At 44.4% G+C, this 21,647-nt stretch overlaps 1 protein-coding gene across 3 annotated transcripts in view; it reads left to right on the top strand.

Moving 5' to 3' along the window:
- MBOAT1 (membrane bound O-acyltransferase domain containing 1) overlaps window positions 1–21,647 on the top strand; it is a 120,082-nt gene that overhangs the window by 62,096 nt on the left and 36,339 nt on the right. For all 3 annotated transcript variants that reach the window (XM_059688749.1, XM_059688750.1, XM_059688748.1), the window contains one exon: window positions 5,363–5,458. In XM_059688749.1, coding sequence (XP_059544732.1) covers window positions 5,363–5,458 — 96 coding nt within the window. The remainder of the gene's footprint in view (window positions 1–5,362; window positions 5,459–21,647) is intronic.

Genomic DNA, 21,647 nt, shown 5'->3' with positions numbered 1-21,647 from the left:
GGGACATCAGAAGGAGGGGTGGGAAGCCCTAAATGTTGGGAGTCTTCAGAAAAAGCTTTACAAAAAGAGGTGGGGTGCAAATGGGGTCTCCGTGAAAGACAGTATATCAGCATTAGGCAGATCTATTTGTGATAGCCCCAAACTGGAAATAATCTAAATGTTCCCTGCCATGGAATACTGTTCAGCCATAAAAAGGAGTGAATGATTGATCCACACAATGACATGGATGAGTCTCAAATAAATATGTCGAGTGAAGGAAGCCACACAAATTCTATTCTTGAAAAGGCAAACTAATCAGATCAGAGGCTCCCAGGGGAGGGGTGGTGCAGGGGAATGTGACAGGGACCCCGAAGAAGCAGGAAGAAAGTTGGGGTGTGATGTTGTAAATGTTTCCCTCCACGTCCCGCGTGGTTCAGGGCTCAGAATCTGGAAGAGGAGCCGCACACAAATGAAAGAGAAAAGACAAGAGACAATTTGGGAATATTGGGGGGCCAGGCGGGTAAGTCCAACTCAAGAGGAAGGACTTCCATTGGTGCTCAGGCCGCATCAACCTTTTATACTCAGAGGTAAACAAGGCAGTGGTCACCATAGTTACAGTTCTTGTGAGTTTCACCTGTTTTGACCATAGTTACACTTCCTGCACTTCCCTCAGCCCATTAGCTTCCCAGGTAAGATCTGGGGAGTGTTATAAGGTCAAGCCTAATTATGCTAAGAGGACTGAGCCCTCAAAGCTGGGACTTGTTTGTGACTTTGCCAGCAGGTCAGTCCCAGGCTCAACCCTATATCGGTTCCCCACATCTCCTCCCTCCCCCCCTTTTTTTTATTATTAAGCTACTACAATGAAAATAAAACTTAAACATCAAGAACAAAAATGTTTAAGTCCCAATTTCGATGTCCTGCAGTTCTGAGTCCAAGTTTCAATGTCCGACAGTTCCTTATGTGTACATGTCAGCAATGATATTTCAGTTCTGGATGGTGGACAAATGGTGGCAATGCAGGTCCGACCCTCTCTGGTTTGATCCTGGGCAACCTGCAGCGACGCACAGTTGCTGACTGCTAGCATGGCAAAGCGTCTGTTATCTCGAATTTGGCTGTGGTTTTCTGGGTGTGTATGCATGTTAGAACTTTGTATACTTTAAGGATGTACACGGAAACTGTTAAGGAAGAAATATTTTTGCTATGATACTTTGAAGTAATTTCATTCTACCTTGAAGGCTACATACTTAGACCATCAATTAAGACAGCTGGGATATCTGTTCCCCATTGTCTCTGTTTCCCTTGGTCTTTCTGACACCTTAGTTACTGACTGCCGGTCAGTAACTCTGAGAAAACAAAGACCTTTCTCTCTTACTCACTGTTGTCTCCTCAGAGCCCAGAACAATACCTGGCACAAGTAAAGCCTCAATAAATATTTATGGAATGAATGACTGAGTAAGGATTCGTCTCTGATGGTGTCTCTGAAAAAGCAGATGCCTCATTTTGGCTTTGGAAAGCTCTTTGATTAATAAGACTATTGGCACAATAGTTTTTCTTCTTAAAGTCATTGAAATTTAACTTCTCAGTGTGTAATCTTGTAATTACTTCAAATAAATTTCTGGTTTCAAGGGAAAATATTTTTAAATTTGATAGTCATTCAACTTAGTATCCAAATGAGCTCTGAAAATTTGAATCCTAATCATCTCTGTTCTAATCATCTCATCCCCTTGAAGGGAAGCCTGTCACTCATTCAGAAGGGAAACATGAAACCCATATTTCAAATTTGGAAAGCATGGGTTTTGGAAATGCTTTATATTATGACAAAATGCTTTTTTTTTAAAGTAGGGGTGAAAATGACTAATTTTTACTAAACTTGATTTTTGAAACAGTGGAACAATTAATGACATTGCTGTTGCATCTCTCTGGGCATTTCCTTACAAATTGTAATTTGTCAGCTCTGCCTGCGCTTGTAGGATGTGGCTGGGTATGGTCGTTTTTCAGAGGGTGGAGCACTTGCATGCACCCTTACTCTGGGCCAGGCCCCTGGACTCTGTGGTCGCCTCTGGCCAGGGGTGGAACACTCCGGCCTTGGCCGAGCTGAACAGTTTACAGACAGGCAATCATATTGTGGTAGCAGAGGGCCGTGTCACAAGACTGAAAAGAAAGGATGCCAGAACAAGTTTTCCCCCTCTTTCTTTGCTTGTGTAGTCGCCAGTGCTGCAGAAGCAGGGAGTGGTTCAGTCCCAGTGGATGAAGTTGTTTCCTATCGAAGCAGGAAAGCAGAGTAGACCCAAGTCAGGAAACCTGGCTCTTTCTAGCCGTGTGAGGTCAGACAAGTGACGCAGCTGCTCTGTGCCTCAGATTTCCCCTCCATCAGAGGTGGCGTTTGTGGTGGTTTGAACTTAAGTTCTCCTCAGGACCAGGATTTCAGGATTCTCTGTGGATTATTCTCTTCTCATCACTGAGCCAGTTTTAAGGGTCCTGTCATATGGCTGGAAGGGGAGGGAAGGTTAGCATTTGCTGCCATGGGAACTAACCCATTTCTGGACTGACCATTGTCATTCAGGGTTTACAGAGCGTCTTTGGGGTACCAGCTGTTTCCTTTGCAAGTCGCTATGTTGGGCAGAAGCCACAGGAGTTAATTTACCACATGTGAACCAGCTGGAGCAGAATATAGTTAGTATCTCCTAGGACAGAGGCCTCGGTGCAAATTCAGCGATGCAGTTGCCAGCTTTGGAGTATCTGCTTTGTGCCAAGTGCCAGGCCAAGCTCTTTTAAATATATTATGTTTCATCATTTTATGTATATGAACTCTTGTTAAGTGTATCAATTGATATGTTATTATCTCTCTATATAAAAACCTAAGTGACCATTACAACTGGACTACCGGCCAGTAGCTATGACATGCACTGACCACTAGGGGGCAGATGCTCAATGCAGGAGCTGCCCCCTGGTGGTCAGTGTGCTCCCACAGCCAACCTCTGTTGGGCGAGAAGGCCCTGATTGCCGGCCAGGCCAAGGGATCCCACCCATGCATGAATTCGTGCACTGGGTCTCTAGTATTTAATATTTATCATTATTGAAACTATATTCTTTTTAGGACAACTCAATAGGATATCGATTTTATTTGTTCCCGAGATGAGGAAATGAAAACTTGGAGTGGTAGATAGGTATACAATTTGTTGAATTTTCACACAGTGAATACATTCACGTACCCACCTCCCAGGTCAGAAAGAGAAATATTACCTTCATGCATTCCCAGTCTCTACCGCAGCCCTCCTTCCTGGAATAACCACCATCCCCATCTCACACCATGGGTTAGTTTTGCCAACGCTGGTTATGCACCCACATTGGTCTGTCTCCAGAATACACGCTCCCTCGGCCACTTTGGGTTCCTTAGATTTTTTCAGATTTGTCCAGAGCATGAATGCATTGCCCTGTTGTATTGGGACACAGCATTTGGCACCATCCTTGGTGGGTGGGTCTTATTATAACAATTGAATTGAACTTGCTTTTTTCTCGGGGTGAAGCGGGAGGGAAAAGTATGGGTCTGACTCTTGTAGAGGAGAAAGAGGAAGCAGCAGGCCTGGCTGCATTTGAAAAGGTCCTGGAATAATCTGTCTTGAATCTGCTCTCTGCTTCTTCCTTACCTCGTGAACTGGTTGGAGAAAGGGAACATGCGTGGGAGGCAAAACGGCCAAACTCCATTCAGCTTTTGCTTCAGCTCTTGAGGGAGTTGTTTTTTCTTAATAATTTTCTTTTTTCACCATCTACTGGTTTGGAAAGGTTAAGGATGAACCCAGGGTAGGGGAAGATCTTTGTTGTGTAGTAAGGTCTTTGATTGCAAACAATGGTATAAAGAAGTTGAAGTTATATAGTGCGTTAGAATGTATGGAACTCCTTCACACGCGTTGTCTGGTTCTCCCTTGCTACCAAATGAATTTATCTTGTTCCTCCCATTACTACTCCTGAGGTTGATCTAATTTTCATGAGTTATTTTAATGTGGATTTGTGTATTACAAGATAATTTAATATCAGAATAGGTATCTTCCACGTGTTATGATGCATTTGAAAATTATTCCTTCTGATTGTGTGCTTCTGATGGGCTCCCGAAACACAATGTTTAACTAACAGTAAGTTAACCCCTCCTATGTCAAGTCAAGAGTTGGGATGTCTAAGGTCACAGTGAGTTGGGGAAGCAGATACTTAAAGTTTTAATATTATAATTATAGATGTTAGTAGGTAGCTGAGCCTTATCTGGTAATTAAGCAGCTCCAAGAGAGACTCTAGGATGGAGAAAGGAATTGTAGGCCGTGGAAGGAGCTCTCAGAAAGATAGTTGGCCTGAAAATGCAGGATGTCCAGTGTAGTTAGAATGTAAGGTGGATGCAGAGTGTGGCCAGAGGTGAGTCCAGAGAGGCCAGGCAGAGCTTTGTGTGGGAAGCCCTTTGCCTGCCATGTTCAGGAGTTTTGATGTGACTGGGTAGTGAGATCCTTTGGAGACTTTTAAGACAAGAAACGTTTATCTAGTGTTTCAACTAGTGCACGGAAAGTGACTATAGGGAACGAAACACACATGACCATCCTTGCCTTCATGGAGCTTTCAGTGTAGCAGGGGCAATAGCAGTTAATCAGATTATCGCATATCTTTATAATTACAGATGGATGAATGTTTTAAGTGGCAGGTGTGTGTATGTGTGTGTATTGTTGGTTTGTTCTATACGCTGGTGATATGGAGTGATATGGAGCAGATGGGAATTGAAGTCTCAGGGAGGGTTCTGGGCAGAGCATTAGGAATGGTAACTGAGGAGTAGATGGAAGAAGATGTGCTGAGCAAGAGCCTTGGAAGAATTAACCAAAGTAGTGGGAAGAAAACGAGGAGATTTGAAGCCAAGAGAACAAAGTGTTTCAGGGAAAGAGTGGTGGGCACATGGTGATTATATTTATTTACAAAGACCATCGTGTAAATGTGATGGTTTGTGAAGGGAAGAATCTGTGGGCAAGACCTTACAGGTGAGTGGTTCCCAGCTCTGGCTGCATATTGGAATTACACCTGCTACGTGCACGCTGTACTGATTAAACCTGAATATCTGGGAGTGGGGCCCAGACATCTGTGGTTTGTAATGATTCCCCAGCCGATTTCATTATGCTGCCAAAGCTGAGAACTGCAGTGGACCAGGTGAGAAAAGATGAAGGGCTCAGAGCAGCGGGTGGGGGGAGAGGAGGACTGGGGTGTAGATAGACCAAACAGAACTTTGTGACATTGCAAACGGGGGATGGGGGTGCGGGGTAGGGGGGTTGGCGGTGAGGGAGAGGAAGAAGAAAAAATTGATTGAGTGCATTATTGCATTGTATACTAACCTGGTCCTGTGGGGTTTTGGTTTCAGATACTCCTTTTTTGTAGCGATGGGATACCTGACGATATGCCACGTCAGCAGAATATACATCTTCCACTATGGAATCCTCACTACGGATTTTTCTGGGTGAGTATCTTAACTTCGGGGCGGGGGGAAGTCTGACCGCTGGCTTTGACCCAGCCTCTTGGGGTCTGGAAAGATCAGTGTGCACATCAGAATCATGGGTGCCTGGGTAAGTCAGTTGGCAAGACGGTGCTAATGCGTTTGAGAGTGAAGACTCCATTGCTCTGTAGGACTGTGAGCTCTGCTGCGTTGTAAGTCAGGGGTTGTGAGCAATGGCCCATGGGCAGAGTCTGCCCCACCTCCTGCCTTTGTAGTCACGTTGGAACACAGACAGGCATTTGCTCATTTCTATGCTGTCTCTGGCTGCTTTTGCATGGTGAAGGTAGAGTTGAGTGGTTATGACAGAAACCATATGATCCCGCAGAGCCGAAAATATTTGCTATCTTGCTCTTTACAGTAAAAGTTTGCTGACCCCTAATCTAAGGCCCTTAACTCAGGGTTGGTGTTTATCTCTCCTAGTTATTAATACAGAAATTCTTCCATACTAGTTGATAAGTACCTGCTTCCTTAGCCTCCTGGGTGCCCCCTGGCTGCCCGGCCACTCCCCACCAGATCCATCAGACTTGCAGCCACATAGAAAGGCCATGTCTGGCACCAGGCCTTTACCTGGTGGGCCACCCTTCTCCTGATTGGTCACCTGGGAACATTATGGGATGGATCAGTGAAAATTGTATGCCTTTGATGTTCGTTCAGTAACAACTTTTCATGGCTCTTGAGGAACGGACGCGAAAGCCGAGTGATTCCGCACAGCGCCTTGTGTGTTAGCCACAGTACTTCCTTCGGAGTTCGGTTCTGTTCCCCAAGGGCAGTCCGAGGTCCGGGAGAACCCCAGTTCTCCCAGAAGGTTGAACTGCATTTCATTTGATGAGTGATTAGAGAGTAGGCAGTGAGATAAGGGGGTTACAACTCACAGCTCATTCCTGTGAATTTGCAAATGTGCATCTAACCCACCCCAGCATGAAGAGGCTTAGGAAGGCGAAGGGTGTTGTCCTGGGACAGACACAAAGACGTTGCATCAACGTTTCCAGGGCTGTGGTCTGTTCTCAGACTGGCTTTGCATGCACCAGTTCTTCTTACCCTCAGGCCTCTGGGTTTTACTGATTTCTTTTTGAGCTGTTCTCTTGCCACATTCCTTCCCCACTAGATTATGGAGCAGTTTTTCAATTTTTCTGAAACAAGTTCACAAACTTCTTTTTGTTTCTTAATGATATGTATTGCTAGCAAAATATGGAAATTATGGGAACAAGAACGATAACAATATAGCTGGGAAGTTATAGCATTAAAAGTAATTTTTAAACGGTGCACAGACCTCTCCCTAGTGTTTGATAAACAAACATCAGTTTTTTGGTTTCACCCTAGATTCAGAACCATATCTCTACCCCTCCAATACTTAGAAGAGTTCCTGGCTCTTAATAGGTTTTCAGTAAATTAGTGAGTTAAAGACTCTAGTATTTGTCAGTCCTTTTGTTCAGTATTTCCAGAAGCCTCAATCAAATAGCCCCTCTAGCCATTTGGTTGGGATGTTGAATAAAAAATGTTGACTTTAGCCCAAAGTAGATTATTACTTGTTTCTCATCTACATCATTTTTCATTTTTAAGGTACAAAGTGTATATTCATTCATTCCTTTCTGCACTGTTTTTGGATTCCCAGCATGTTAGGCACAGTGCCGAGGCCTGGAGACACCCAGGCAGGAGGAAGGGTATTCCAGCTGAGGAAACAGCCCTGCAGGAGCACAGAGCTGAGAGACAGGTGCCTGGGGAGGTCCCAGAAAGCCACCTCCCTGTCCCTTACCATCCACATCCCTGTGTCACCAGGTCCTGTCTGGTCAGCAGCCTGCCTATCAGTAGGCTCCATCCACAGCTCTGCAAGCCTGCAGCCACCACGCTGGGCCACCACATGTCTGCAGTTTCCCCAACTGGCCATCTTTTTTTTTTTTTTAAATATATTTTATTGATTTTTTACAGAGAGGAAGGGAGAGAGATAGAGAGTTAGAAACATCGATGAGAGAGAAACATCGATCAGCTGCCTCCTGCACATCTCCTACTGGGGATATGCCCGCAACCCAGGTACATGCCCTTGACCAGAATCGAACCTGGGACCTTTCAGTCCGCAGGCCGACGCTCTATCCACTGAGCCAAACCGGTTTCGGCAACCCAACTGGCCATCTTTCCTTCCACCCTGCCCCTTCTCTGGTCTGTGTTCTCTGTACAACCAATGAGGTTCTAGAATACCAAGCACATAATGAGCGGACCTGCCTCATCTCTTGTCATCTCCTACTCCCGTTGTGCACTGCAGGTGGTAGCAGTGCCGAAAAGTGCCTGATCTGCACGCACACGGGTCAGTCCACATCTCCCTGCCTCTGCCTTGCTCATTCCACCAGTTAGAGGTATATTTATCACCCTTGTCTATATGGAAACCTTTTCCTCCTTTTCCCAAATCCCAGTTCAAAGGTCACTGTTTTACAAAGCATTCCCTGATCGCTGTCCCCCTGCAACCCCCATCCCCTTCGTCCACCAGGCACTTACTGCATTTTGGACCTTGCACTGGGCTTTAATGGCTGGTGCTGCCCATTGCCTGTAAATCAGACCTATGCAGACCCTGGCGCCTGGAGTGTTTGTAGCTGCAGCCACGGGCTCTTCTGCTCTCACCAATTGATTTGCATGCTTATCTAGTGTCATCTGTGCTTATTCCAAGACTTGTTTATTCCAGTTTGTACTTATGTGTAAGCTGATTATATATGGAAGGAGGAACATGGTTTCTCTAAATCTAAGGTGGGTCCTTTGCAAAATCACCAAAGCAAGTTGAGTGTGTTAAAGTATTAGCTATTGAATTTAAATGTGGGTGAACATGCTGAAAGGATGTGCGGAAGACTTATAAAAAGTAGGGGTCCTGCACTTGGATTGCTGTGGAGGCATTTTTACTTTCTTTTACCCTCGCAGTCCATGTTAGAGGAAATGCGTCTGGAGATAGTAGGTGGGGGTTTGTGTGTGTGAGAGAGAGAGGCCGTCATCGAGCAGATCCAAGCTCCAAGAAAACACTTTGGTCCTGCATCGAAAGGCCCGTCGGTGCATCATTCAGCAGACACTGATGGAGAGCCCTGCATGTGCCAGGCACAGTTACAGGAGACAGGAGTGAGCAAGACTGTGGAGTGAAGGTACCGTTATCGACTTCAGGTTTGTGTAGGAAGTTTAAATGTGAGCATGCATGGTGTACTGAGTTGATTAGTGTTCCCCCAAATTCATGTCTCCCCAGAACCTCACAATAGGTCCCTATTTGGAAATAGGATCTTTGCAGACGTAACCAGTTAAGATGAGGACCCACTGGAGTAAGGTGGGCCGTGAATTCATTATGACTGGTGTCTCTGTCAGAAGTCCTTAAGAGATGCAGACACACGGACACACGGAGGGAAGAAGGGCATGTGGAGATGGAGGCAGAGAAAAGAGTGAGGCAGCTACAAGCTGGGAACTCCAGGGCCTGCTCTCAGCCACCGAGAGCTAGGAGGAAGCCGGAACAGATGCTCCCTCACAGCCTCCCCAGGAACCAGTGCTGCCAACACCATGTTATTGGGCTTTCAGCTTCCGGACTCCAGACAGTGTTTCTGGTTCTAAGCCACCCAATTTGTGGTCATCTGTTCCGGCTTCTCTAGGAAACGGATGCACACTGTTTTTGTGATTGCATACCTTTCCACGAGCTAGCACATCCCCTCCTCCTGATCCTGCAGCCAAGAGTGCCGGAAGCCGGTCCATCCTTGCTGCTTGACACAGTCGCTGCAGGAAAGAAACATCTGCACAGCATATGTTTCAAGGGACCTGGCGTATATAGCATACTGTTCTTAATATGTTTGCTCCCCTTAGCGCTGTGTGTTTTAACCAAGGTCACCTCTCCGAGAAAGGTTGTTTCCCCAGGTAGGAATTTTTCCCTGAAGTCAGGGAGGGGATGCCTCTCCTAGAAAGGTTGTTTCCCCAGGTAGGAATTTTTCCCTGAAGTCAGGGAGGGCATGAAACTCCTTAACTAAGTGCCAGGCGGGTAGTTAATCACTACAAACAATCATGCTTAAGCTACATAATCTTTACTCCCTGGAATGGAGATAAGAAACGCCCTAACCTTTGTAATAGAAATTGACAGGATTAAAATCAACTGGTATAAATACGGATGTAACAAGACAATAAACAGCAGAGCCTCTCTGGAGATCAAGACCAGAACTTGGCTGGAGATCCTGGCTAGGCTGCTGATCAACTGAACGCTGTCTCCGTGTCATTCCTTCTTCGCCGACTCCGTCCACACCTTTGGGGACCCCTGGACCTGCTGGGGCTGGACCCCGGCATCTGGCGCCCGAACAGGGTTCCCTTAGGTAAGTCCCCCCGTACTTGGGACGGATAGGACTGCACCGTAGGGTGCTTCAGACCCCCCCTATAGAGGATAAGTAGGGTAAGCGGGTAGTTAGTACAAAACTTAGATTGACAGGATGGGTCATACTGAGTCTAAAGAAAAAAGACTTTGTATTAATCTTTTAACGCATATGCTTACTAGCAGAATTGGAGTTAAGGTTACTCCCAGTGAGACAGAAAGTTTTATAGAAGAAGTATGTCAATGGCTTCCAGAGGATGGAACTGTTAATTTAAAAACTTGGGTTGAAGTAGGAAAGCAATTAAAGAAACACCATGAATCTGACGAGGTCCTGCCATGTTTCTTTTCCCTCTGGGAATCAATCTGTGACACCTTGGCACCAGAGGCAAAAACGGTTGAACTTTCTCAAAATTTAAATAGTCCCTCAGCTCCACCCAGAGAGGATACATCATCATTGTCTTCAGCTCAATCTAAAAGCAATTTAGCTATGCCTACTGATCGGGAGGAGAATAAATATCATAAACATGACCATTGGTCCTTTCCAGTCAGTAGAGAGGAGAGTGGCCCTCCCATTCAAAACAGGCTCCCCAAATTAGAAAGGAAGCCTAAACCAGGTCCTGTGGCTCCTAGGAGCTCCATGTCTAAATTTCAAAGGGCGATAAGAGAAGCTGAAGCTAATGGAGATCTTGAATTCTCACTCTGCTTCCCAGTTACATATGAGAATGAGTCTGGTGGGAATAGAAACCCCACCTTGGAGCCTATACCTTACAAAGTACTTAAAGAATTAAAATTGGCCTGCTCTGAATATGGACCTCTAGCTCCTTACACACAAACCTTGGTAGAAACCCTAGCCAGTAAATGGATGACTCCTTATGATTGGTCACAGGTTTGTAAATCCTGTCTCTCAGGAGGCGATTACTTATTATGGAAAACTGAATATGATGATCTTGCTAAGAAAGCTGTAGCCACTAGCGGAAAAACCAGAAAAGGAATAACCCTAGACATGATATTAGGAGAAGGTGATTTTAACACGGCTGAGGAGCAAATGAATATGCCCACAGAGGCACTTACCAAAGTAACCAGTTGTGCAGTAAGTGCCTGGAAATCCCTACCTTGTACAGCAGGAAAAACAACCACCCTTACAGAGGTTAAACAGAAGGTCGAGGAACCATATCAGGATTTCCTTTCTCGCCTCATGCAGGCAGTCAAGAGAGTAATCAATAACAAAGAGGCAGCTGATATCCTAATCAAACAACTGGCTTTTGAAAATGCTAATAATACCTGTCAGGCTTTATTAAGGCCGATTCGCAGAACAGGAACTATAAATGATTTTATAAAACAGTGTGCTGATGTAAGTCCAGCATTTATACAGGGTGTAGCTATAGCTGCAGCTCTCAAAGGGGAGACATACCCTCAATATGTACAGGCTATAGGACAAGCCAGCAATAATATAGGTAATAAAAGAAATATGAACTGCTACTCTTGTGGCTTATCTGGGCACTTTAGCAGAGAATGCCCAAATAAAAATAATAATAATACTCAGGCCAGATGGCAAGCTCCTCGACAGCCTGGAAATACGTTAGGGAATAATATTAATCCTCCAAAAACCATTTGTCCCCGATGTCAGAAAGGATTCCATTGGGCAAAGGAATGTAGATCAAAATACCATAAAAATGGTCGGCCTTTAAACTCTACAAATAGCTCCCAAGGAGGTTATATCCCATCACCTCAATTGGGAAACTTGAGAAGGGGCCAGCCCCAGGCCCCTGCAATAATAGGGGCATCAACCTTCAACCCCTTTGCAAATTTCGATCAGTCAGTGACCTCTTCAGGGCAACCCCAGGCAGTGCAGGATTGGACCTCCACTCAACCACCCACGCAATACTAACCCCAGACTCGCCAGTAGCAGCCATTCCTACAGGAGTGTCTGGGCCGCTGCCTGAGGGAACCGTAGGTTTAATATTAGGGCGGAGCTCCACCTCCTTACAGGGGATCTTAGTCATCCCAGGAGTTGTTGATGCAGACTACACAGGAGAAATACAGATTTTACTTTCCCCACCCACCACAACTATACAGATTCAGCCCAACCAGAGAATTGCCCAATTACTCCTGTTACCAATACATAAAATAGGGACAGCTGTTACCCAGGAAGCTAGAGGGGCTGGAGGCTTTGGATCTAGTGATGCAGCATTTTGGATACAAGAAATCCATGCTACTAGACCTACAAAAATTTTACAAATTCAGGGAAAACCAATTGAAGGTCTATTGGATACAGGAGCAGATGTTTCCTGCATAGCAGAGAAGGATTGGCCCTCTTCATGGCCCACGCACACCACCTCCACTTCCCTAGTAGGACTAGGCAAGGCATCTAATGTAAAAAAGAGTTCTCAGATTCTAACTTGGGCTGATGAAGATCAACATTCAGGAACATTCTGTCCCTATGTAATTACGACTATCCCCTTTACATTATGGGGAAGAGATATCTTGTCTCAAATGGGAGTTGTATTATATAGCCCCAGTGATAGAGTAACATCACAGATGCTAGACACGAGATTTAATCCAGGAAAGGGATTAGGAAAGGAAAGTAATACCTCACACTCCTCGACAGGATCTGTAATTGGGGCCATTGCCCTTAGGACTGCTGATCCCATAGTCTGGAAATCGTCACAACCAGTATGGGTTGAGCAATGGCCCTTAACATCTGAGAAAATATCAGCAGCCCGACAATTAATTGATCAGCAATTAGCAGAGGGACATATAGAGCCATCAAATAGTCCCTGGAACACACCCATATTTGTAATAAGAAAGAAATCGGGCAAGTGGAGACTTTTGCAAGATCTAAGAGCCATAAATGCCACCATGGAAGATATGGGCTCCTTACAACCTGGATTGCCCTCCCCTGTGGCAATTCCACAGGAGTATTGTGTTGTTGTTATTGACTTACAGGATTGTTTTTTCACTATACCTCTTCACCCAGCTGATTGTCAAAGATTCGCATTCAGCATACCATCAGAAAACTTTAAACAGCCTTATCAGAGATACCAATGGAAGGTTCTCCCACAAGGGATGAAAAATAGTCCTACATTATGTCAAAAGTTTGTAGATCAGGCATTGCAAGTTATTAGAAAGAAATTTTCAGATCTATATCTTATTCATTATATGGATGATATTTTACTAGCTCATAAAGATCGGGCTACTTTACAGGAAATTCTTACTCAGACCATCCTTGCTTTAGAAGAACATGGTCTAAAAATAGCCCCAGAAAAGATTCAGACTGAACCTTCTTTTTCATACTTAGGCAGAATATTACATACCTCTACTATCACCCATCAGCCTCTACAATTAAGAAAAGATCATTTAAACACATTGAATGATTATCAGAAACTATTAGGTGATATCAACTGGGTCAGGCCATATCTAAAGATAACCACTCTTGACTTAAAACCTCTATTTGACATTTTAAAGGGAGATTCTAACCCTAAGTCTCCCCGACAATTAACTGTAGAAGGAGAAAAGGCTATAGCAAAAATAGAACAGGCCATCAATAAACAGCAACTACAGTATCTAGATTATTCCAAATCTTGGGCCTTAATTATTCTAGCCACTAAATATACTCCTACAGGATGCTTGTGGCAGGAAGGACCATTAGAATGGATACATTTACCTGTCACTCCTAGGAAGATTGTACCACCCTATCCCTCCCTAGTGGCCACTCTCATTATCAAAGGTAGACGACGCAGTATCGAACTCTTTGGAAGAGAAGTTACTGAGATAATAATACCTTATAAAAGAGAACAATTAGACACACTATTACAATTTGAAGAAGAGTGGCAAATAGCTATAGGTAACTTCCCAGGGCAAATTTTACATCATTTGCCAAGATCACCTATATTGCAATTTCTCTCCCTACATCCGTTTATATTTCCTATTAAATGTTCAAAAGAACCATTATCACCTCCTGCCTCCTTAGTATTCACAGATGGTTCCTCTAATGGTAGGGCAGTAACAATCATTGACTCAATAACCCATGTTCAACAAACTCTAGAGACGTCAGCTCAGAGAACAGAGCTTTTGGCAGTCATTTATGCTTTTGAACAATTGCAACAGGTTCCCTTTAACTTGTACACTGACTCTCAATATATAGTTAAATTATTTCCTCATATTGAGACCGCCTCTCTCCCACAAGGAAGAACAGCCATTTTCTCTTTGTTAACTCAGCTACAAACTTGCATTCACAAACGAGAAAAGGCTTTCTATATTGGACATATTAGAGCTCATTCCTGCCTACCAGGACCCTTAAGCGAAGGAAATTATCAGGCGGATTTACTAACTCGCCCAGTAGTTTGTACAGCTCTAGAAGAAGCCCGGCGGTCTCATGCCATTCACCATCAAAATGCTTCTGCTCTCCGTCTATATTATCGCATATCTAGAGAAGCTGCTCGAAGTATTGTGCGTGACTGCGGCCATTGTCCTACTCATTTTCCTAGCCCTGCTACTGGAGTTAATCCAAGAGGACTTAGACCCTGTGACTTATGGCAGATGGATATTACTCATGTCCCATCTTTTGGCAAACTTTGCTATGTGCATGTTTGTATTGATACCTTTTCTCATGTTATCCTTGCTTCTGCACGTACAGGAGAAGCCTTTAAAGATGTAAGTCAACATCTATTCCAATGCTTTTCCTACCTAGGAATACCAAGGGCACTTAAAACTGACAATGGGCCTGCCTATACCTCTAGAGCTTTTAAAAACTTATGCTCTACATTCGGCATCGCACATACTACAGGAATACCCTACAATCCTCAAGGCCAAGCAATAGTAGAAAGGGCTCACCAAACTTTAAAAACACAAATTAAAAAATTACAAGAAAATGAGTTTAAATATTCCTCTCCTCATCATGTTCTACAACATGCTCAATTTGTAATTAATATACTAAATGTAGATTCTGAGGGAAATTCCCCGATGTACAGGCATTGGAACCCTGATCTATCTAAACCTAAAGCCCTCGTCAAATGGAAAGACTTGCTTACAGGAGCCTGGAAGGGACCTGATGTACTTTTAACCTGGGGGAGAGGATATGCTTGTATATTTCCACAGGACGCAGACTCACCTGTGTGGATTCCAGACCGTCTAGTCCGACCTTATGTCTCACCGCCCGCCATCTCTGCCTCATCATAGCACACCTGACCAGTGCCCGTCTGCAGCAGATGTGCAGCCCTGAGCTGGAACAATCTGTCCATTGGGAGGATCACATGTGCCTCCTTTTTGTCTTTCCACATGTCTCAGCTTTGCCCCACATCTCCTTTCCTTTTTCCTTTTTTTAAAAATCTAACTACTTGTTTGCTGGTTCTTTGGCCTTTCTCCTTCTTTCCTGAACACAGCCTTTTCTAGAATCTCCCTACCCTACTGTTCCAGGAAGGGCACCTCCCTTTTCTGCCATGACTAGGGGGTGTCTAGTATATGTCCCATACATGGAGTTGTCTTGTGCCAAGAGCCTGACATCCTGGGCTGAGAAAGCCCTGTTCCAGGACTCTCCTTTGTCCTGTATTGGCGCCTCTTACCCTTGTGCCAAGAGGGACCCTCTTCTTACAATCCAATTGCCCATAGCTGTTGCCTGAGCTCTCTGTTCATGCTGAGGTTGAAGCTTCATGGTGGCTGGTACCATGGATCTGTCTCTGGCCCAATGGCGTAAGCTGGGCCCTCTCTAGAGAAGAAACCTGAGTTCCCTATGATCAATGCCAGAGCCCCGCCAGCAAGCGAGGGAATCCAAAGGCAGTTGCTGGGCATGGAGGCCAGAGGGACATAGGCTATCAAGGAGACAAAACTGAACCTCACATCACCCTACTTGGCCCAGAGATGGCTGGTAGTCAACGACGGGTAAGACTCCACAGGGTGGGGCAACCTAAGACAGGCACAGTCGGGGGCCAGTAGGAGAAAACTTGGGGTGCAACAAAGGTGGGGCACAGACCCCCCTCCCCAATGGTTCAGGGGCTTGAACACTCGCCCCTTCTGAGGAAGGTCTCCTGTCCCCATGGCTGCTTCCTGCTTCCCATGCCCAGCTCAGATCGGGACCCAGGTAAAGACAGAGACTGGCTGACAGCAGCTGCCCTCTCACTGCAACAGGACTTGTTTCCCATTTCTACCTGGGACCACAGGGAAAGGGGAAGCTGAAGGAAAGGGCTGTGTCAGGATGCTGCCTTCTTCCCTTTCTTCTCCCTCTTTTTTCTAAACACTTCCATGCCTTGTAGTTCTTTTGCTTTCTCTTCTTTTTCTACTACCCTCCATTTTCAATATCAGCTGGATCCAGAGGGCACAGCTTACTCCTCCTCGGACATCGACACCACCATCAACCACAGCCCTGATGGACCATTTGATGCAGCCCTTCAACTTGCTGACGCTTCGGGAAGCCTGTCGCCAGTGACGCCGCCCGCTAGCCAGACCAACAAAGACAATCAAACCAATAACTTGAGGACAGCTGAAATCCCTTGACTGAAGAGGCTGGCAACCTTCTACAGGAATGGGGCTCCTTCTGCGCTCCATCCACTATGTTTATAGCTATGCTCACTATCATTGCTTGCCACTCTTCTTCCGAGACTTAAATGGCCCAATCTGAGAGGTGGCCACTGATTTGCATGCGTGAGCATTTAAAAAATAAAAAAGGGGGAATTTGCCGGAAGCCGGTCCATCCTTGCTGCTTGACACAGTCGCTGCAGGAAAGAAACATCTGCACAGCATATGTTTCAAGGGACCTGGCGTATATAGCATACTGTTCTTAATATGTTTGCTCCCCTTAGCGCTGTGTGTTTTAACCAAGGTCACCTCTCCGAGAAAGGTTGTTTCCCCAGGTAGGAATTTTTCCCTGAAGTCAGGGAGGGGATGCCTCTCCTAGAAAGGTTGTTTCCCCAGGTAGGAATTTTTCCCTGAAGTCAGGGAGGGCATGAAACTCCTTAACTAAGTGCCAGGCGGGTAGTTAATCACTACAAACAATCATGCTTAAGCTACATAATCTTTACTCCCTGGAATGGAGATAAGAAACGCCCTAACCTTTGTAATAGAAATTGACAGGATTAAAATCAACTGGTATAAATACGGATGTAACAAGACAATAAACAGCAGAGCCTCTCTGGAGATCAAGACCAGAACTTGGCTGGAGATCCTGGCTAGGCTGCTGATCAACTGAACGCTGTCTCCGTGTCATTCCTTCTTCGCCGACTCCGTCCACACCTTTGGGGACCCCTGGACCTGCTGGGGCTGGACCCCGGCACAAGAGTGCCTCCAGTGTCCACATCTCTCCCTGTTCTTGTCACACTGACTCCTCCACTGATTTTGTTCATAAAACCGTAAACTCTTGAATGATTGTTACATCACTTTAGTATAGCCAGAACCGTGGAAAGTTACCAAAGGAAAAATAAAGGGCATTTGTGGAGAACAGCGGTGTGTTTGTGACACGCTGTGGACTTGGGGTTTGACAGCTGGGGAGATGGAACCAGTTCCTGCCCCCTTCACTCGCAGCAGCAGAGCTGGGATACATGTCCTCAAGGGGTGTTTGCTCGCTGGCATTTTCAGATCTCCTTGCATTGAGAAATCTCTGACATTACCCACAAAACTGGAGAATGTTTTAACTAGAAAGGACTGTTGTTAGGAAAAGGGTAAAAAAAAAATGTCTTCTACCTCTGAATTGCATGCAATTTAGTTCTCTAATTACTGAGTGGCCATACTATCCAGTTCTTGATGGTATGTCTTTTTTTTTTTTTTTGGAATTAATTTTTTTTTAATTTATCTTTCTTGTTGAAAGTATTACAGATGTTCCCCCTTTTAATTATAGGGCATTATTAAGCAGCATTTTCCCCCTCCCACCATATATGCACAGTGCCTCACTGACATAAACCCATCTTCTTGGATAATGTCCGTTAACATAAAGAGAGAGGTTCATGGCAACCTGAAATGGCGAGATGTTTTAAATCACAGACTCTCAGAGAGATTCTTCACCAGTCTCTTCTCATTATGAGCATGCAGGCGACCACAGGTGCTGCTTCACAGTGCAATTTAACACTGTCATTTCAGTTTAAAAATCTTAGGACTCCGTTGAGGAGTAAAGTAGTGTTCTGAAGTCGAGCCTGGCTTTTTAAAGCAACCTGATGTGGCAGCTACTCTCTTTTGAGCACACACACACACCTAAGTGCTTCTCACATTTCATCACACCTTTAGCATAAGAGTGCAGATAGGAATCGGATGGGACTGGGATTCAATTAGTGTTTGTGTCAAACAATATATGTTTTTAATTTTGAGGAACACATAAACTTGCTGTACTTTAGATTATTCTGGTGCTTGGAATTTTATCTTTCTGAACGTAAGCAGGTTTTCATGGGCTAGACTGGTGGTAACGGTGAGGATAACACACAAGGGACACTTATTAGTGCTGCTAATCCAGCTTATGTCAATGTGTGTAGTGGCGAATGCCCCCCATGCTTTCTCGGTGAATGAGGCTATTAAAGATACCAGAGCATTTACTGATCTTCTGGGGGAAGCTCAACAATTGCGTGTGATAAGGCTGGTACTTGATTCCTTTTTCGTTTGTTGATTGTGAACTGATTCTTCTTTGTTGCTCACAGAAAGGTTTTCTTCTGAGGAAAGCAGCAACAAGAACCCCTCTTCTCTGTAGGGCAGGCCAGAGTCAGGCAGACAATTGCTCTCCCACCACGTTGGCAACGTGAGGTGCCCATGTGTTTTTGAAAACATTGTGAAAGGAGAACTCTTATACACTACTAGTGGGAGTATAAATTGGCACAATGCTTCTGAAAAGGCAATTTAGCCATAAAATTCAAGCAAGAATTTTTTAAAAGTTCATATCCTGCAATAGGATAAATTCCTAGGAATTGAATTACCTTAAGGAAATCAAATGTATTCATAAGCATGTTCAACTGTTTTTAATAATAATGAAAAATTAGAAATCTCCTAAGTGGCTCAAAAGAACTGAATGATTAAATGATGGAACTAAAATGCATCCATTGAAAGTGATGTCTTCAAAGAATGTTTAATGATACTGGAAAATGCTTACACGATAAGGGAAGGTAAAAAAACCACAAAACAAATACATGTATTAAGATGCCATTTTTATGAATGCAGACACATTTTCTGCATTTTTACGAGTGTAGAAAAAAGAGAGTAGAAGGAAGTAATCAAAATGCTAAGACAGTAGTTCTGAGGGGATTTCAGTAATTTTTTTATTCTTTTAGATGATTATAATAATGAGACTCCCTAAGTGTTATTTAAATATATTTGCGTGCATATTTTGATGAACTGTAGCCTACCGGAGTGGAAGAATAGCCACTGTGCTCCCTGTTACCCTATTTTGTTTCTTGTAAAACCCAAAGGAGTGGTGTCACTTGCCTGCGCTCCCGGTGGCAGAGAGCATTTGCCCTTTTGCTCCACGGCAGAGTTTTTCTTCTGTTACGACATCCTGATCACTCCATCTGACCAGCCCAGTATGTGCAAGTAATTGGGTTCCCCATGATGGAAAAAAGATTATTTGTGAACAGATTTCTGTATTTGATTATTTCATGCGTCTCCATCAGGCTGCTGCCAGCTTTTTAATAATTAGCACATCACCTGGAATTTAGTTCTGAAGACACGAGTTCCCAGGTTATACAGAGTTTATTTGGTGAGTTCCTCTTACAGTGGAGAGCTGATGATTTTGTTGTTGTTGGATGCCGAAGTACAGAGATGAAATGTTTGAGAAGAGGAGTGGAAGGGGTATAAGCCCATTCTCCTCTGATTGGCCCTGTCTGGTTCTACACAGATACCAGGAGCTCTGATCTGAGTCCCAAGGGGTTCCCTCCCTTCAGGTGCAGCACTAGGAAGCCAATGGAGCTCCTAGTATGTACACTCTTTGCTGTGACTCCTGGAGTCCCTTCACATTGGCACAGTTGAAAGGCATCTGGGAACATTCTACTAAAGCTGTAATGTCATTTAGTAAGAAATCCAGGGAGCAGCGGATTCAGCCGGGGCAGGAGCAGCAGGGAGGGAAGGCTGGGTCCATGCTGTGGGGTTGCGACCCTCAGCCACTGGCTCCAGGCTGTGGGGTGCACAGTTTGCTTGGCACCTCTGGTTGTTGTGCACATTGGCCGTCCCGGCCTAGGTTGCCGCGGAGTAGAAGTTTGCTGTACCCGTGCCAGAGTTCTTGCTTGCCTGACTCCTCGCTTTCTTAAGTATATAAATGTCACCGTGGCTTTGTATTATAAACAAAGAAGTAATACAAATATAAAGTAACTAGAACATTTACTGTTCTTCTGAGGGAAGCTCAACAATTGCTTGTGATAAAGCTGGCACTGGATTCCTTTGAAGTTTGTGGTAGAACTGACTCTTCTTTGTTGCTCACAAAGGGTGCAAATCAAGGTGCTTCTGAGGGCAGCAGCAAGGACTCTATTGTGTCTATGAGTTTCAGTTTTACATCCCACATATTAGTGAGATCATATGGTTCTTAGCTTTTTTCTGACTGACTCATTTCACTTACGATAATATTTTCTTTTAAAAAAATATATTTCTTTATTGATTTCAGAGAGGAAGGGAGAGAAACATCAATGATGAGAGAGAATCATTGATTGGCTGCCTCCTGCATGCCCCCTAGTGGGTATTGAGCCTGCAACCCGGGCATGTACCCTTGGCTGGAATCGAACCTAGGACCCCCCAGTCCGCAGGCCGGCGCTCTATCCACTGAGCCAAGGGCAAGGATAATATTTTCAAGGTCCGCCAATGTTGCTGCAAATGGCAGTATTTCACCTTTTCTCATGGCTGAGCAGTATTCCATTGTGTGTATGCATGTACCACATCTTTATCCAGTTCTCTCAAAGGACATTTCCATTGTTTCTATGTCATGGCCACTGTGAATAATGCTGCAATGGACATAGGGGTACATGTATCTTTGTGAATAAAAGTTTCAAGTAGAGAACCAGGAAAGGGATTGCTGGGTCATATGGTAATTCTATTCTTAATTTTGGATCTAAAATGACCTGTTGGGGAAGATCCTTGAATGTCAGATCCAGCTTGATGCTGGCCAGCCAGCTGTGTAACTGGTGGGCTCTTTTGATGACTGCATTATCTCGTTGTTCCACCCTACCTTTACCAGCACAGAGAACTTAACCACTTTAGGTCCAAAGATTAAGGCAAACCAGGTAGGTTTTATTGAACTATTGCTCAAAACTGAATTTTGTTTAATGTTTTGAAGACTAGGTTATTTTTCTGTTGGGAGTTGGTATGGGAAATGGAAATGGATGAATGGATACCACTTCTGGTAACCTGCCTAACATCTGTATCAGGAGGCATTGATTTTGCGGGGGTAGGAGAGGAGTGAGAAGTAGATAGCATTGTTCTTTCTTTTTGCTGTAAACACATATCCAACTGCCTTTAATTTCCCCCTATATTTCCTTATCTAAATTTTACTAATAATCTTTAGCTTGGGAAGAAAAAAATGGTTTTCTTTGGATTTTCTTTTTTAATCATGAAAAGAATTCATGGGACAAAAAAATGTGGTTCTTCCTCAACCAAGCTGGACTCAGACCTTGATTTCATATTGGTCAGGTGGTTCCCATGGATTCAAGTGCTGGGTGCTGGCTGACTGGTGTTTACAAACCCAAGGACAGGGCATACTCTGCAGGGGGTGGAAAATCCAAGTGCAGCTCAAGTTCTAAGGCCTCATTGTCCTTTTCTTTGGCCGCATCAAGGGACCTTTTTATGTCCTCTCTGCATTTGTAGTAGGTGCTTGTGGATGCTGGGTTTTGCATTTTTGCAAAAAAAAGAAAGAAAGAAAGAAAGAAAGCATGAGTTCCAGCCACAAACCAACAAGCA

Source organism: Myotis daubentonii, chromosome 3 (genome assembly GCF_963259705.1).
Source record: "Myotis daubentonii chromosome 3, mMyoDau2.1, whole genome shotgun sequence".
Classification (NCBI taxonomy): Eukaryota; Metazoa; Chordata; class Mammalia; order Chiroptera; family Vespertilionidae; genus Myotis; species Myotis daubentonii.
This window is presented reverse-complemented; position numbering and strand designations above follow the sequence as displayed.